Genomic DNA, 18,825 nt, shown 5'->3' on the forward strand with positions numbered 1-18,825 from the left:
TGGTATTTTTGTCTTGATTCTGGAAAGTACTAGTGGAATGAATTTGGACATAGTACTGCAGCATATAGAGTGCCCATAATGCATTTGTACATAGTACTGCAGCATATAGAGTGCCCATAATGCATTTGGACATAGTACTGCAGCATATAGGGTGCCCATAATGCATTTGGACATAGTACTGCAGCATATAGGGTGCCCATAATGCATTTGGACATAGTACTGCAGCATATAGGGTGCCCATAGGCCTTTGGTCAACAGCACTGCACCCTATTCCCTATGGAATCAACTACTTTTGACCAGGGCCCATAAGGCTCTCATCAAAAGTAGTACACTATATAGGGAGTAGGGTGTCGTTTTGGACAACGTTTGGCCAGGGCCCATAGGGCTCTGATCAAAAGTAGTGCACTATATAGGGAGTAGGCAGTCATTTGAGACAGAGCCAGCGTCTCTCACCTTGGCGACCAGCTCTCCCATCAGTCCGTTCCAGACCCCGTCGGACTGTTGGCTCCCATACTTATGGTCAGGGGCCACATATATCTCGTACTTGAAGCCCAGGTAGTTAGAGAGGGAATCCAGTACGTCGATGGAGTAACCTTGGTACTTCTTAGGCTTCCCAAGGACATTCTCTGACACCATCACAAAGGGCTCCTCCTGTTGGGACAAAAATCAATGTTCAGCCTCACTGCTATATCCTCCATCCGGCACTACTGTATTGTAGCCCAGGTCTCCTCTGCCTCCACCCCATGCCTTTTTTCTTACATGGTTTACAACTTATTGAATGGGTCAATTTGAGCCAGCCAATCCATATCCTTTTCAAGGATTCTTTGCCTAATCGTCACTAAATTTATGCTATTGTTTTCCACCTAACACACAGTAACCTTACAGAGAGAGAGCGATGAGGGAGAGAGATAGAAAGAGAGAGAGAGAGGTGTGAAATAGAGAGAAAGAGATAAATAGAGAGAGTGTGAAATATGATAAATAAGTCCACACTCCACTTGCTAATTGTCATGGACTATCCTGCAACGTGTCTCACCTTCCCGCCAAGAAGAAGAAACAGTAGCCCTTTCCCTTCCTGGCTACCTTCCACTTGAATAAATCCCTATTGATGACTGAGATGTTTCTGGGAATATGTCAGCCAGATGTATTACTGAGGGGGTGTTATTGAATAAACATGGCATGCACATTAAGCCAGGTCTTTCTAATCCTCCATGGCCCCTGTCGCTCAATAAGCTATTAGTGGGAGTGTGAACATGCATGCCGACTCCCACTGTAGCCGTGAGGCACCATCAATCAGTGAGGGAACCCCCGCCACGTTGCGCACCATGCCACCTACCTACCTACCTACCTACCTACCACTTCCTACACTCCGTCATGGTCCCCCAACCAAAACCTTACCTGACACATAAGTGTATATTTACACACACAAACATGCTACTCTGACACACTACCCCTCCCCCCGCTGCTGTTACCTCAATTGTGGAATGGCTGAAGAGCAGGTTTTTCCTCCCTTATAGTGGCTAATCTTGCATTGATTACCTCCTCAGTATACGGCTATCACTTCCACACAACTACACATTGATTACCTTCTCAGTATATGGCTATCACTTCCACACAACTACACATTGATTACCTCCTCAGTATATGGCTATCACTTCCACACAACTACACATTGATTACCTCCTCAGTATATGGCTATCACTTCCACACAACTACACATTGATTACCTCCTCAGTATATGGCTATCACTTCCACACAACTACACATTGATTACCTCCTCAGTATATGGCTATCACTTCCACACAACTACACATTGATTACCTCCTCAGTATATGGCTATCACTTCCACACAACTACACATTGATTACCTCCTCAGTATATGGCTATCACTTCCACACAACTACACATTGATTACCTCCTCAGTATATGGCTATCACTTCCACACAACTACACATTGATTACCTTCTCAGTATATGGCTATCACTTCCACACAACTACACATTGATTACCTTCTCAGTATATGGCTATCACTTCCACACAACTACACATTGATTACCTTCTCAGTATATGGTTATCACTTCCACACAACTACACATTGATTACCTTCTCAGTATATGGCTATCACTTCCACACAACTACACATTGATTACCTTCTCAGTATATGGTTATCACTTCCACACAACTACACATTGATTACCTTCTCAGTATATGGTTATCACTTCCACACAACTACACATTGATTACCTTCTCAGTATATGGCTATCACTTCCGCACAACTACAAATTGATTCAAATGCACCCCAGATCTTGCAGACTATCTCAGCAGCGAGAAAATCAATACTGAGCGTGAAACGGTACAAGTGTACATCTGTGAGAGCATGTTTCCTACTTTATCACAGTGGGAGGTGCACTACATGATTGTGAGAGTGTGTAGCCGTGTGTATGTGTCTCAGCAGGAAGCAGTGTCTGTGTGTGGGAGCTTTAATGTGTGTTTGTGTCGGTTTCAATGTTTTTACGCTGTGCACTATGTAATCAAATCCGTTCCAGTCTGTGTGTGTGTGTGTGTGTGTGTGTGTGTGTGTGTGTGTGTGTCTACAGTATATATACACTTGTTTGGAAATTATATTTGTGTGAGAACATGCATGTTCACAGTCCAAGTGCAAAATGTGTGTTCCTCTAGATAGGAGGGAAAGTATTTATAGACAGTTCTAGACTGGAGGGAGTGTCTTTATACAGACAGTTCTAGACTGGAGGGGAGGTCTTTATAGAGACAGTTCTAGACTGGAGGGGAGGTCTTTATACAGACTAAATTATAGACTGGAGGGGAGGTCTTTATACAGACTAAATTATAGACTGGAGGGAGTCTCTTTATACAGACAGTTCTAGACTAGAGGGAAGATCTTTATACAGACTCAGTTCTAGACTGGTGGGAAGGTCTTTATACAGACTAAATTATAGACTGGAGGGGAGGTCTTTATACAGACAGTTCTAGACTGGAGGGAAGGTCTTTATACAGACTCAGTTCTAGACTGGAGGAAAGGTCTTTATACAGACAGTTCTAGACTGGAGGAAAGATCTTTATACAGACTCAGTTCTACTAGATGGAAATGATAATGTGTTATCTGTCAATCTATAGCAGGAGGGCTTTGCCACCATATTACTCATCATGTAAGGGTTATTCACTCCCACCTGGTTGTCCAGCTTGGGGCCTATCAGCTCTTCCTACAGCCACAGCAGCAGCCCCACTGCCATCAGCCTGCCATTAGACTGCCATCAGCCTGCCATCAGCCTGCCATTAGACTGCCATCAGCCTGCCATCAGCCTGCCATTAGACTGCCATCAGCCTTGCATCAGTCTGCCATCAGACTGCCACCATGCAGACCATAGGGGCTCACCAGAGTCATTCAGCCAGCCCACATACCCTGACTCTGGCCTGTACTCACTGAACTGAGGCTCTGCTCTGCATGAGAGGGTCATTGGGGCGTGGACGGAGAACACTCTCTCTATCTCTCTGCACTTCAGCTCCAGAGAAAGACTGGGCACTCTATTACCCATCAGCCACCTGGAGGTAGAATAAATGTGTCCAACATTAGCTAGCTGAGCCAGTCACTATGCTGCTAACCAACCAGCTACCTTAATGCTGCACACACAATGCTGGATGCTTTCCAACTCTCCTCGACTCCCCTAACATACACATCATGCGTAACCAAGCCCCCGCCAAGATCCCACTGGCACCCCTCATCCCCCTTAGACACACACACACACATTTCTTCCGATTTATAAGTGTTTTTTAAATTAACATTTAAGCTGGAAATGGCAATTTTCCACCCAAATAGATCACCGCTAAAAAGGCCTCCATGGGAAAGCATTAAATCAATGGATGACTGGTGATACTGCTGTTATTATCAAACAGTCTCTGAGCCGAGTTAGAGATGATGCCTGGCCAGGGAGGGATGCAGCCTGCCCGGGTTGATGGGTCCTGCTAATCACTGTGTTTTTCGACCATGGCACCCAGTTATTATCCACAGAGTAGGGACGCTGGGAAGAGCTCAGGGCATCTTGGAATAGTGGATACTCCCTTTCAGGTTGCCCAATCAAATGACCAAATCGCCCTCTAGTGGTTTCATGGGTGGAATGTTTTTCATAATTAATTAACATTAACATATTTTAACACACCAAAAATCCAGTGTTTCTATGTCAAATGGTTTTGTTATATTTCAGTCTTCTGTGATGTACATAAAAGTGTTATATTGGGATGTAAACAAAATGGAATACATTCAACTCTATATCTGACATGGTACAGATTTATTTATTTTTATTTATTTTTAAGCCCTTAACCATGTGTGTGAGGTGTATACTTTTGTTACAAAGTAGATTTGTTTAAGACTACCAAGAAACACTGAGGTAAAATAATAGTAATTAGCCACAGAGTAGATCAATTGAAGATGATAAGTTGATTGGTTGAAATTAAAAATAATATGTACAGATAGATAAGAGGGTGGTGGTTGGGGGTCATTGAATATTGTCCCACCGGGCAAATGTTAGTTGAACCAAAATTCCATTAACATCATTTGTCAACATACTGACATTGAACATCAATGGAATTTTCAAAAATAAATGTCAACATACTTATGTTAACCAGATTTCAACCACAAATCAATGACAGGATTTCAAGAGTCAGTTTTTTTATTTCAATAAAATATAATGCAAATAAGGACATTGATTTTTTACATCAGGGTTTTGCCAGGAGGGATCTTCTGAACTGGGTCTAAAGATCAGAAAGCCCAAACATAATGTACTGTTAGCTACACACCCTCCAAATGCTAGCCTAGCTATCACACACGACATCTCATACATAGTCCATCCACAGTATTCTAGACATTTGACACTAATTCTTACTGGCTGCACTTCATAAAGGATGTCAATCACAGAGGTCGAACAAATGAGAGAGAGAGTGAGAGATGCGTCAACATCAACCTTGGTAAAATCCTCAGCAGACTCGTACATTTCCTCAGTGGAAACAATGTACTGAGCAAACGTCAAATTGGCTTTTTACCAAATTACCGTACTACAGACCACGTATTCACCCTGCACACCCTAATTGACAAACAAACAAACCAAAACAAAGGCAAAGTCTTTTCAAAAAAGCTTTTGATTCAATTTGGGAATCTTGTTAAAGTTGAGGGTTGCATGGATTCCACTCAATATCAGCAGATTCTTGGGAATAATGTTGAAGAATCAGTCACAAAGTTGAAGTTAAGCCGGGGCTGGATATTTCAACAAGACAACGACCCAAAACACTGCTCAAAATCTACCCGGGAATTTATGCAGAGGAACAAGTACAATGTTCTGGAATGGCCATCCCAGTCCCCAGACCTGAATATCATTGAGAATCTGTGGGATGATTTGAAGCGGGCTGTCCATGCTCGGCAACCATCAAACCTAACTGAACTTAAGATGTTTTAAAAAGGAGGAATGGTCCAAAATACCTTCATCCAGAATCCAGACACTCATTAGAGGCTATGGGAAGCGTCTAGAGGCTGTTATTTTCGCAAAAGGAGGCTCTACTAAATATTGATGTGATTTTTCTATCGGGGTGCCCAAATTTATGCACCTGTCTAATTTTGTTTTGATGCATATTGCACATTTTCTGTTTATCCAATAAACCTCATTTCACTACTGAAATATTACTGCGTCCATCAGTTATTTGATATATCAAAATGAAATTGCTGATCCAAACACGCAATTATTTATAAATGAAAATTGTCAATGGTGCCCAAAATTTTTCAAACGACTGTATCAACAAAATGGCGAGGGCACTAGAACAGTCTTTAGCACCCGGCCTCACTCTACTAGAATCTGAAGTCAGATGTCTACTGATGATCTGGTGCTTTTAGGACCTACATCTTCTGCACAGATTCTGTAGGACCTGGGCCCTGACAGTAAATCTCAGTAAAATAATGGTGTTCCAAAAAAATGTCCAGTTGCCAGGACCACAAATACAAATTCCAGCTACACACCGTTGCCCTAGAGCACACAAAAAATGATACATACATTGGCCTAAACATCAGTGCCACAGTTAAATTCAACAAAGCTGTGAATGATCTGAGAGACAAGGCAAGAAGGGCATTCTATGCCATCGAAAGGAACTTAAAACTCGACACACCAATTAGGATCACGCTAAAAATATGTGAATGAGTTCTAGAACCCATTGCCCTTTATGGTTGTGAGGTCTGGGGTCCTCTCACCAACCAATAATTCACAAAATGGAACAAACAGCAAATTGAGACTCTGCATACAGAATTATGCTAAAACATCATCCATGTACAACGTAGAACACCAAATAATGCAGAGCAGAATTAGGCCCATACCCAAAAATGATCCAAATCCAGAAAAGAGACGTTAAATTCTACAACCACCTAAAAGGAAGAGATCCCAAACTGTCCATAAAAAGCCATCACCTACAGAGAGATGAACCTGGAGAATAGTCCCCTAAGAAAGCTGGTCCTGGGACTCTGTTCACAAACACAAACAAACCCCACTGAGTCCCAGGAAAGCAACAAAATTAGACCCAACCAAATCATGAGAAAACAAAAAGATATTTACTTGACACATTGGAAAGAATTAACAAAGAAATTGAGCAAACTAGAATGCTATTTGGCCCTAAACAGAGTGTACACAATGGCAGAATACCTGACCACTGTGACTGACCCAAACGTAAGGAAATCTTTGACTATGTACAGACTCAGTGAGCATAGACTCGCTATTGAGAAAGGAAAACAAAGCCAATTTTGATAAACTCCCATATCTACTGGGTGAAATACCACAGTATGCCATCACAGCAGTGTGTGTGACCTGTTGCCACAAGAAAAGGGCAACCAGTGAAGAACAAACACCATTGTAAATACAACCCATATTGATGTTTGTTTTCCCTTTCGTACTTTAACTATTTGCACATAATGACATTTTAAATATCTTTATTATTTTGGAACTTTTGGAAGTGTAATGTTTACTGTTAATTTTTACTGTTTATTATCTACTTCACTTGCTTTGGCAATGTTAACATATGTTTCCCATGTCAATAGAGCCCTGAAATTGAAAAGAGAGAGAGAGAAAGAAAGAAAGAAAGAAGAGAGAAAGAGAGAAGAGAGAGAGAGAGAGAGAGAGAGAGAGACAGAAAGAAAGAAAGAAAGAAAGAAAAGAAAGAGAGAGAGAGAGAGAGAGAGAGAGAGAGAGAAAGAAAGAAAGAAAGAAGAGAGAAAGAGAGAAAGAGAGAGAGAGAGAGAGAGAGAGAGAGAGAGAAAGAAAGAAAGAAAGAAAGAAAGAAAGAAAGAAAGAAAGAAAGAAAGAAAGAAAGAAAGAAAGAAAGAAAGAAAGAGAGAGAGCGCACGAGAGAGAAAGATTGAGACAAAGGGATTTGTCAGTGAATACTGCAGTCTTTTCCCTTGTGCCTCTGGGAAAACAAACACACAGACATGCATGCACAAACTCACACGCACACACCACCCAACCCTTTTCCTACACACCATTTCTGAGAAAACAGACTCCAGACTCCATGTGCATTTTGACAGGGATGAAAATCAAAAAAAGAGAGTGGTAGAATCATCTCTTTCTTCCCCCCCAGACTTGAAAGCTGCGATATGAAGAACTTAATGCTCTGAATCTTTAACCACTCTGGGGACTCGCTCAAATCGGCGCTGGAGGCAAGATAGAAAAACTTGAACCTCAATATAATGGAGCTCAATTCAACTTCTGAAATTGCTTTTAATGAAGCGCCTGTTGTCCACTTGCTGTCCGTGAACAGACACGCCGACTTATATCTGGGAGTGTTGAACATCGTCGACGCACCAGGACTAATTACAAGTGATATCTTTATGATGCCAAGTCTATTAAACAGCGGTGTACATACAGGCCCATGGTGGATACAGACAGCTCTGGGCTGAAGTCAGCGTCTAGGGGCAACTTCACCCTACTCCGATACAGGGTGAACAGTACAGTACTCACCAGGACAGTGACCACTCGCAGAACCACGCCCCTCATGTTGTTCTCCAGCTTCCTGTCTGTCAGCGTTCCGTTGAGGCCGTGCACTGGGTCCCAGGTGGCCAGCTGGAAGACAAGCAGGAAGTAGAGTTTATTAGTGACATGTTAACACGACGGTCCTCTGGATCAGGTGGTAGAGCATGGTGTATGGTGCAGGGTTGTGGCTTCGAATCCTCCTGGGACTATAAGAAAATGTATGAACGCATAATGGTAAGTCGCATTGGGATAAAAAGTGAATATTATTATATTATACTATGGCTTAGAATGATGACACCAAACAAACACACCACACAAGCATCATTCCAGCAGCTTGATGACACAGTCAATCTTGACGATCAACTGTTTCCCACTATCTCAAAATTTGCAGTTATCACAATTGACATACTGTTACTGTCTGTGAAGAGAAACAAGTGCAGGACCGTCAATGATCTACTCTTACTATTCATAATGGTGCTCTGAATAGCCATTGGACTATTTTTGTGCCCTGGTCAAAAGTAGTGCACTATGTAGGGAACAGGGTTCAATTTGGGCCATTTTCTTTATTCAGTAAGGTTGTCAGGGTCGTCAGGGTTCTGTCAACAGAAACTGCCTGGGGAGCAGAAGGAGCTGAAGGAAAAGTAGAAGTGCTGATCTTGGATCAGGTAATCTTATTCATATTGTGTTCTAAAAGGCAACACTGATCCTAGATCAGCACTCCTACACTGAGACACTTAACTGACCCAGAACTCAACATTTTATCTCACTCTTTTCACATCTTCGCTTTTTATTGGGATCACTCATTTACCCCAGATCTTGTTTCTCGCCTGTTTTTGTTGTTGTTGTTGCAATAAAACATTCCTGCGACTCAGATCAAACCGTACTAGCCTCCCTGTAGACAAACACATGGCAAAGAGGAGAAAGATTTACCTCTTCAAAGACAACAGAGGAGAGCGAGGAGACAGAGGAGAGAGAGGAGAAAGAATAGAGAGAGGAGACAGGAGACAAAAGAGCGAGGAGACAGAGGAGACAGAGGAGACAGAAGAGAGAGAGGAGACAGAAGAGAGAGAGGAGACAGAAGAGAGAGAGGATCTAGAAGAGAGAGAGGAGACAGAAGAAAGAGAGGAGACAGAGGAGACAGAGGAGACAGGAGAGAGAGGAGAAAGAATAGAGAGAGGAGACAGGAGACAAAAGAGCGAGGAGACAGAGGAGAGAGAGGATCCAGAAGAGAGAGAGGAGACAGAAGAGAGAGAGGAGACAGAAGAGAGAGAGGATCTAGAAGAGAGAGAGGAGACAGAAGAAAGAGAGGAGACAGAGGAGACAGAGGAGACAGGAGAGAGAGAGGAGACAGAAGAGAGAGAGGAGACAGAAGAGACAGAAGAGACAGAAGAGAGAGGGGAGACAGAGGAGACAGAAGAGACAGAAGAGAGAGAGGAGACAGAAGAGAGAGAGGAGACAGAGGAGACAGAAGAGAGATAGGAGACAGAAGAGAGAGAGGAGACAGAAGAGATATAAGAGAGAGAGGAGACAGAGGAGACAGAGGAGAGATAGGAGACAGAAGAGAGAGAGGAGACAGAGGAGACAGAAGAGAGATAGGAGACAGAAGAGAGAGAGGAGACAGAAGAGATAGAAGAGAGAGAGGAGACAGAAGAGACAGAGGAGAGAGACAGAGGAGACAGAGGAGAGAGAGGAGACAGAAGAGACAGAGGAGACAGAGGAGAGAGAGGAGACAGAAGAGACAGAGGAGACAGAGGAGAGAGAGGAGACAGAGGAGACAGAGGAGACAGAAGAGAGAGAGGAGACAGAAGAGAGAGGGGAGACAGAGGAGACAGAAGAGAGAGGGGAGACAGAAGAGAGAGGAGACAGAAGAGAGATATATTGTATTCTTTATGCTGCTGCTTTTGCTTTTCACTAGAGTGGTGCATGTAGCTTGTTGTTAGCCACTCATATGTCATCAAAGCGGCAATGGACTACAGTCATAGAACCTCCATGTGTGGCAAAAGCTAGGGGATATCTAATCAATGGAAGTTAAAGGAAGAAAGATAGGCTACAACAACCAAGAGCCAACAGGTAGCCTGCTACATCATATTCTGAAAAGAGTTATTGTTGTTGTTTGGAGCTGTGTAGGGCAAGAACGTGCATGCCTCGATTAGCCTAGCTAGCTTAACTAGCTTCTCATGGTTTGATGCAGTCAGGACAGGTACTATGTAATCATATTGGATGATAAATAACCTAGCTAGGGCAGCTATTAGTCTACTGTAGCACGAGTCAGCTTGGTCTCTCCTTCCATCCTCCCTGCTCACAGTGTCACTTGCTTACACACACAGTAGCCTACACACACAGTATGGCCCTGCTAGAGCGTCACCTCTGTCTACCTCCTCTCACAGTAGCCTACACACACTGCACGGCCCCTGATAGAGCGTCAATTTGCACTTTGTCAACTCCAAAGTAGCTTGAAAATGGACTTTTCTGCTGCTTCCCTCACTCAAATCGGACCGGGTCTGGATACGATCAGGTCGATACGGGACGACAGATAGCCTAGGGGTTGGAGCGTTGGGCCAGTAACCGAAAGGTTGCTAGATCGAATCCCTGAGCTGACAAGGTAAAAATCTGTCGTTCTGCCCCTGAACAAGGCAGTTAACCCACCGTTCCTAGGCTGTCATTGTAAATAAAAATGTGTTCTTAACTGATTTGCCAAGTTACATCTTTTTAGAACACATGAAGGCCTATAGAGCAGAAGGCCTATAGAGCAGAAGGCCTATAGAGCAGAAGGCCTATGGAGCAGAGGCCACTCTCAATCCATTTTATGTACCACATTGCCTCAAAGCAAGCAAGTGTAACCTATGCATCATACATTGTTTCCAAAATACCTGTTAAACCTCTCTCTCGCTCAGTCTCACAAGCACCGAATAATCCCACCATTGTTGGGTTTACAGTAATAATCTACCAAGAAGCTGGATGTTTTAGCTGGATATGGTATCATATGTTATGAGGGTTTAAGTCCCCTCTCAAAGCCACCATATTTCACTGACATTCTTTCTGACAGTTTATTACATCAGGCTGCAAATGCATTCCCCTTGTGTCTGTCATGTGTAAATGTGTTTCCCCTCCCCAACATAATATTCCTATGAGATGAAAAACAAACACTGAAAGGGAATGTGTGTGTTGTGTGTGAATTTAACATAGCTCCTTTATGTAACTTTTGGTTAGAACCTTTTCATGAGTCTTCTGCCTGCAGGTAGTGCTATAGTGCCTTGTTCACATAAAAAAATAACAAAAAAAAACTCTTTCAATATACTAGAACAGGTAGTTCTTCTTCACCTTAGATGAAAAGCATTTACTACAAGAAATCCCTGGTAACTATAGCATGTCTAATGGATAAAACATTATCGGACCAGTGATCAGCGAGGCAGGTAGCGAGGGAGCCAATAACGCCAGGGCCAACTGCATCAACACGTCTCACCCTGTGACCCTCGCTGTCCTTTACCTCCCCCTCCTCCCAGACACCAGTAGGGATGAGTGTCCGCTGAGCGTGCAGGGGAAAACAAACAGCCCCCCCTCCCGCTTACAAGAACCTTTAAACTGTGCATAATACGAGGAAGAGCTCAATAAAAGTAAGTGTTGGGCGGACATGTCAATCAGGAGAACATGCTGCCTTATCCCTGCCTTCCCTCAGTCTATAGAAGACCGACATTTCACCACCTGAATAGGAGCTGTCTGTTCTGTAACCTGTAGAACAATGCTGTCTGTCTGTACGTGCCACAGAACAAGACCTAGTAGTGTTGGGTGTGGAGGAAAATCACTACATGCAGTTATGCAAGCTGACTTTCAAAATGCACATTGTTGCTCCCCCCCGAACAGGTGAACATGGTCCCGCTGAGGTAGAGGGAGGGTGAAAGAGAGAGAGAGAGAGAGAGAGAGAGAGAGAGAGAGAGAGAGAGAGAGAGAGAGAGAGAGAGAGAGAGAGAGAAGGAGGGAGAGGGAGAGAGAGAGAAAGAGAGAGAGAGAGAGAGAGAGAGAGAGAGAGAGAGAGAAAGAGAGAGCATCCCCTTATCTTCAGAGGGACAGATAAGGGCTCAATTCCTCTGGCAATAAATGTGCGACTGTGTCTGACTTCTCCTGTGCTGCATTCAGAGGCTAAAGAATGGCACTATTAGCATCCCATAATGCCTCGCTCTCTACACTGAAACAGTCCCTTTTGTTCCCCACGTATCGTCGTCTCCTCTTGACATTTCTACATTGGGAAAAAGTCTCGCCATATCTCATCTCCTTTATCAGATCAAGTTGAACACTTCCTAGTACAACCAGACACCCTTGTTGACCAGATTAACTAGGTCTCCCAACTGTGTGGTGTACAAGGCTGGGAAGGGTGTACAGGGGAAGGGTACAGTAGTATTAGCGTAAGCATGGAGCTGGGGGTATTGACATTATGGTGCTGGACCAGGTTGTTGAACCAGAACCACACAGTGAGACCAGTGAGTTGACATGGTTCTGCTGTAGGATGAGTGAGACCAGTGAGTTGACATGGTTCTGCTGTAGGATGAGTGAGACTAGTGAGTTGACGTGGTTCTGCTGTAGGATGAGTGAGACCAGTGAGTTGACGTGGTTCTGCTGTAGGATGAGTGAGACCAGTGAGTTGACGTGGTTCTGCTGTAGGATGAGTGAGACCAGTGAGTTGACATGGTTCTGCTGTAGGATGAGTGAGACCAGTGAGTTGACGTGGTTCTGCTGTAGGATGAGTGAGACCAGTGAGTTGACGTGGTTCTGCTGTAGGATGAGTGAGACCAGTGAGTTGACGTGGTTCTGCTGTAAGATGAGTGAGACCAGTGAGTTGACATGGTTCTGCTGTAGGATGAGTGAGACCAGTGAGTTGACCTGATTCTGCTGTAGGATGAGTGAGACCAGTGTGTCCTGCTCCCCCACTGCTATATCGATTAGCTGGGAGGTACACCTCCACTCAGCCCTTCTCCTTCAAACCCGTTGGCTTCCTCCTAAATGGCACTCTATTCATATATATATATATATATATATATATATATATATACTACTTTTGTACTACTTTTGACCAGAGCCACAAACTATACAGTCTATAATATACAGGGTGGCATTTGGGCTGTGAAGCCAAGGTTCTTTGGCTCACGCCACTCCAGCAACTCTTCAACACACCAGTGACCAGCAACACTAACAACACAAGCACCCGTAACACCTTTCCCCACTTGTTAACATCACAAGGACCCACAACACCTTTCCCCACTTGTTAACAACAAGGACCCACAACACCTTTCCCCACTTGTTAACAACAAGGACCCACAACACCTTTCCCCACTTGTTAACAACAAGGACCCACAACACCTTTCCCCACTTGTTGTAACAACTTGTTAACAAGGATCCGTAACACCTTTCCCCACTTGTTAACAACGCAAGCACCCGTAACACCTTTCCCCACTTGTTAACAAGGACCCACAACACCATTCCCCACTTGTTAACAACACAAGGAACCACAACACCATTCCCCACTTGTTAACAAGGACCCACAACACCATTCCCCACTTGTTAACAAGGACCCACAACACCATTCCCCACTTGTTAACAGGACCCACAAGGACCCACAACACAAGGACCCACAACACCATTCCCCTTGTTAACATCACAAGGACCCACAACACCAACTTGTTAACATCACAAGGACCCACAACACCATTCCCCACTTGTTAACATCACAAGGACCCACAACACCATTCCCCACTTGTTAACATCACAAGGACCCACAACACCATTCCCCACTTGTTAACAACAAGGACCCACAACACCATTCCCCACTTGTTTAACACCATTCCCCACTTGTTAACAACAAGGACCCACAACACCATTCTCCACTTGTTAACAAGGACCCACAACACCATTCCCCACTTGTTAACAAGGACCCACTTGTTAAACACCATTCCCCACGTGTTAACAAGGACTTGTTAACAAGGACCCACAACACCATTCCCCACTTGTTAACAAGGACCCGTAACACCACACCATTCCCCACTTGTTAACAAGGACCGACAACACCATTCCCCACTTGTTAACAACAAGGACCCGTAACACCATTCCCCACTTGTTAACAAGGACCCACAACACCATTCCCCACTTGTGTTAACAACAAGGACCCACAACACCATTCTCCACTTGTTAACAAGGACCCACAACACCATTCCCCACGACCCACAACACCATGTTAACAAGGAACAACAAGGACCCAAAACACCATTCCCCACTTGTTAACAACAAGGACCCACAACACCATTCCCCACTTGTTAACAAGGACCCGTAACAACACCATTCCCCACTTGTTAACAAGGACCCACAACACCATTCCCCACTTGTTAACAAGGACCCACAACACCATTCCCCACTTGTTAACAACAAGGACCCACAACACCATTCCCCACTTGTTAACAACAAGGACCCGTAACACCATTCCCCACTTGTTAACAAGGACCCGTAACACCATTCCCCACTTGTTAACAAGGACCCACAACACCATTCCCCACTTGTTAACAAGGACCCACAACACCATTCCCCACAAGGTGTAACACCATTAACTTGTTAACAAGGACCCACAACACCATTCCCACTTGTTAACAACAAGGACCCACAACACCATTCCCCACTTGTTAACAAGGACCCACAACACCATTCCCACTTGTTAACAAGGACCCACAACACCATTCCCCACTTGTTAACAACAAGGACCCGTACCATTCCCCACTTGTTAACAAGGGATTCCCCCACAAACACCATTCCCCACTTGTTAACAACAAGGACCCGTAACACCATTCCCCACTTGTAACAAGGACCCACAACACCAACAAGGACCCACAACACCATTCCCACCATTCCCCACTTGTTAACAAGGACCCACAACACCATTCCCCACTTGTTAACAACAAGGACCCACTTGTTAAAAGGACCCACAACACCATTCCCCACTTGTTAACAAGGACCCATAACACCATTCCCCACTTGTTGTTAACATTCCCCACAAGGACCCGTAAACACCATTCCCCACTTGTTAACAACAAGGACCCATAACACCATTCCCCACTTGTTAACAACAAGGACCCATAACACCATTCCCCACTTGTTAAAAAAGGACCCGTAACACCATTCCCCACTTGTTAACAAGGACCGTAACACCATTCCCCACTTGTTAACAACAAGGACCCATAACACCATTCCCCACTTGTTAACAACAAGGACCCACAACACCATTCCCCACTTGTTAACAACAAGGACCCGTAACACCATTCCCACTTGTTAACAACAAGGACCCACAACACCATTCCCCACTTGTTAACAAGGACCCATAACACCTTTCCCCACTTGTTAACAACACAAGCACCCGCAACACCATTCCCCACGTGTTAACAAGGACCCACAACACCATTCCCCACGTGTTAACAACAGAAAAACAATAGGCCACACAGATGAGCCCAAGGTGGATGGTGGTAGGGGGTAATGTTTCCAGAGGCTACACAGTCAAGCTCTCCTTTTAGTGAGATCCTGTTGCATTCACAACATAGGGAATTGGAGTGTGATGTCTGCCCAGTCTCCTCACCGCAGAGACCTCTGGCCCGGTCTCCTCACCGCAGAGACCTCTGGCCCGGTCTCCTCACCGCAAAGACCTCAGGCCCGGTCTCCTCACCGCAGAGACCTCTGGCCCGGTCTCCTCACCGCAGAGACCTCTGGCCCGGTCTCCTCACCGCAGAGACCTCTGGCCCGGTCTCCTCACCGCAAAGACCTCAGGCCCGGTCTCCTCACCGCAGAGACCTCTGGCCCGGTCTCCTCACCGCAGAGACCTCTGGCCCGGTCTCCTCACCGTAGAGAACTCTGGCCCGGTCTCCTCACCGCAAAGACCTCTGGGGACTAACAGTGATGAAAGCCCTGCATAATTCCAGGCGCCAGATGCCAGTTTAGTAAAATAAGATTTTTAAAACTCCCAGCCTCCATTGTGTTTTCATGAGTTGTTGTGTGAATCGTCTCCTCCGGTTATATTTACAGTATGTCTGTGTTTACATAAACCTCATTACTCGATGGGGGAACGCTCAGGGAACGCTCACTGCAGGGTAGTGGGTTCAAATCAATAGTGTCCTGCCCCGACGATTCTCTAAACACGGGCTGGAAAGTCAATGTGGCGCAGTGGTTCAATCAACACAGATGTCATGCTGACGGTGCAGGACCGTGTAGTGGCCCCTCTGTGTGGGCTGGCGGCTCCGGGAAGGCCCTGTGTGCTCCCTGCCTGCAGTGTTTGCCAACGTGCTCATATAGAGAGGGGGATTACCATAAACATTGCAACAGGACAACTTTCCCTTTCCACACAGGCTCTCTAGGGACACCTAAGCATACACATTCAAAGTAATTGGAACATGACCCAACATGCTGCATAGGCCAAAGTGGTAATGGATTGTATACAACAGTATATGGGGCGTGCTCTTTCAGGGGACACCTCACAAGTCATGTTTATTTAGAAGACAACACCTAACAAAAGGACTGTCTGTATACTATTAGAGAATTGAAATAACCCTTAGCCTTGGTAAACTCGTTACTGTGGCTACTACTACTCCGAGCTTGTAAATCACACTGGACAAAGTCATCGACATCTCCAATGACTCCAACCCTTCCATTGGGAAACGGAGCACACATGCAGACAGCAAAGAGTTTTTGGGTTTCAGACCCTAAAACATCTATCGGACTGAAGAAAGCAGCACAACTGTCATGTTCCAACAGTATGAATTAGCTCCCATCACACGCTCACAACTCTGGAGACAAGACAGAGGGGGGTGTCTGCTGGCTGGGCTGTCTGATCCGTGTTTCAAAATCCTACCACCACAGTAGATGAGGAGTGTCCATCCCAAGTCATGTCGTTTCATATGGTTAAAAAGGTTTCAGAAATTAACATATTAGGTACTATAGACATACATATTGCAATTATGACAACAGTCTGATTGTTTGATGAAAATGCAACCAGAAGCTATTCTTTCCAAGTTACACAGTCATCAATGTGTTCAAAATGTTGCCCGTTTCAAAACAAAATTGGATTTCAAGGAAATAATGAGAAAATGCTGATGAATTGGATGCGTCAACTACTGTTAGTGCAAAAATATTATTTATTTGTATTATTTCAGTTATTTCAGAATGAGCAGCATCAGTTTATCTTATTAATGAAGACACTTATTTTGTGGACCCCCACCATTGTGTGGGGCAATATCTTATTCCTGGCAAGAGCATCCTCATCAATTCTACTCACACAACTCCACAAATGACTTCATTAACATTACAATGATTTAATTGGTGGACCCTACCCAGAGGGTGGACAGCCAACCTTTAACAACAGAACTCATCTCTAGCAGGACACTGGACAGCAGAGCTCAGACTGGATTGTTTTCATCAGCCGTACAAATACATAATTGGTTTTACGAATTCCGTTGAACAAAAATGTAATTGCTCTGTGATGGAGTTGGCCGAACCCCACGCACATAAATCGGTTCAAATAAAAGCTTGACTGATAAAAACTGTCAAAATTCAATACGTATTTATTAAACAGATTGGTTTTAAGAGGTTAAAATACAGTACATGCTAAAAGGTTATAAAAATGTTAAAAAACACCTTCCCTGCAGAGCATATAGCATGTCTTCTTCAAAGTTTTATGGCAGAGTATCCCTATTGGTGTAGTGGTGCGACATGCTGTAAGGGGTCTTCTTTGATATTATTGCGGTCCACAAACAACTGCTATAGGTGTATATCAGCCCAAATAATAACAAAAAAATATATTTTTAAATACAACCAAACTCAATGTACTCCTTTATTCAGATTCAACTGCCAATGCCCATCCCTACAGGCTCTGGGGCCTGAGAAGGAAGACCATCTTCAGACAGTATTCTTTGCAATGTTTTGTAAGTGAAGTCATGGAAATCCAAAAACCTTTCAGCCGCAGATACTTTTGTCCAGTTTCTTCTTTTAGTTTGCACAGTACAATTAAATCACACGATAAACACCATCAAATCCACCTTCTTCACAATCAGTATATCAGTCTCCCTCAACTGTTGAACAACACTGAATCTTCACAGTCTGAAAAGCATGTACCGCCATATCTTCAGCTCCTTCAACTATTTCACGTGCCTCTGTGTAGGAGACTTGCTCTATAGCCCTGACCCTCATACTTCTTTACCCTAACCGGGCACTCCGGGGAATTGGGAACATGGTTGCCCTCACAATTACAACATCGTACAGCCTCAGATTCATCAACAGCATTCCTTCAGCACACACTTGATAAATGTCCAGACATTTTGCAATTCCAGCAAAACAACAGCTTGAACACAAAAGCTCTCACCGCATGTCTAACAAACCCCATCTTCACCATTGAAGGGAGATACTCAAAGTCAAACATCAATAATACCCACAGGCTCTCTTCATTTCCCACTACACGGTTGAGCCGGCGAGTTCCAACGACTCCTGGTATGCTGCTCATAAACCATGAGGCCGCCACATCCAACACATCACCAGAGATGACACCTTTTAAAGGTGCTCTGCTACAAAAATCCAAACTCTCCACTTCATAAGTCGATAGTTTTGTCGATCCTTAATGCCTCCTTCCTTCTGCTCTTTTGACACACACAAAAAAAATAAGCTACTTCTGCTCACTCTGACCAACTCCACCTTTCCCAATGCATCCCTCACCATACTCGATACTTCAAACGGATCTACCAGAAAGCATTATTGGTAGTGAACCTTATGCCAACCAAAAACCTATATTCATTAACAACTT

The 18,825-nt window shown here is 44.2% G+C and overlaps 1 protein-coding gene across 2 annotated transcripts in view; it reads right to left on the reverse strand.

The window, feature by feature from the left end:
* The window catches only part of LOC112249431 (glutamate receptor ionotropic, delta-2), a 724,520-nt gene that overhangs the window by 188,557 nt on the left and 517,138 nt on the right, over positions 1-18,825 (reverse strand). For both annotated transcript variants that reach the window (XR_006083189.1, XM_042320306.1), the window contains exons 9-10: positions 8,001-8,102; positions 454-651 (exon numbers count right to left, since the gene is read on the reverse strand). Coding sequence is in view for 1 of the 2 variants with exons in the window: in XM_042320306.1 (XP_042176240.1) it covers positions 454-651; positions 8,001-8,102 (300 nt within the window). In the remaining variant the exon portion in view is untranslated. The remainder of the gene's footprint in view (positions 1-453; positions 652-8,000; positions 8,103-18,825) is intronic.

Source organism: Oncorhynchus tshawytscha, linkage group LG04 (assembly GCF_018296145.1).
Source record: "Oncorhynchus tshawytscha isolate Ot180627B linkage group LG04, Otsh_v2.0, whole genome shotgun sequence".
In the NCBI taxonomy this organism is placed as follows: domain Eukaryota; kingdom Metazoa; phylum Chordata; class Actinopteri; order Salmoniformes; family Salmonidae; genus Oncorhynchus; species Oncorhynchus tshawytscha.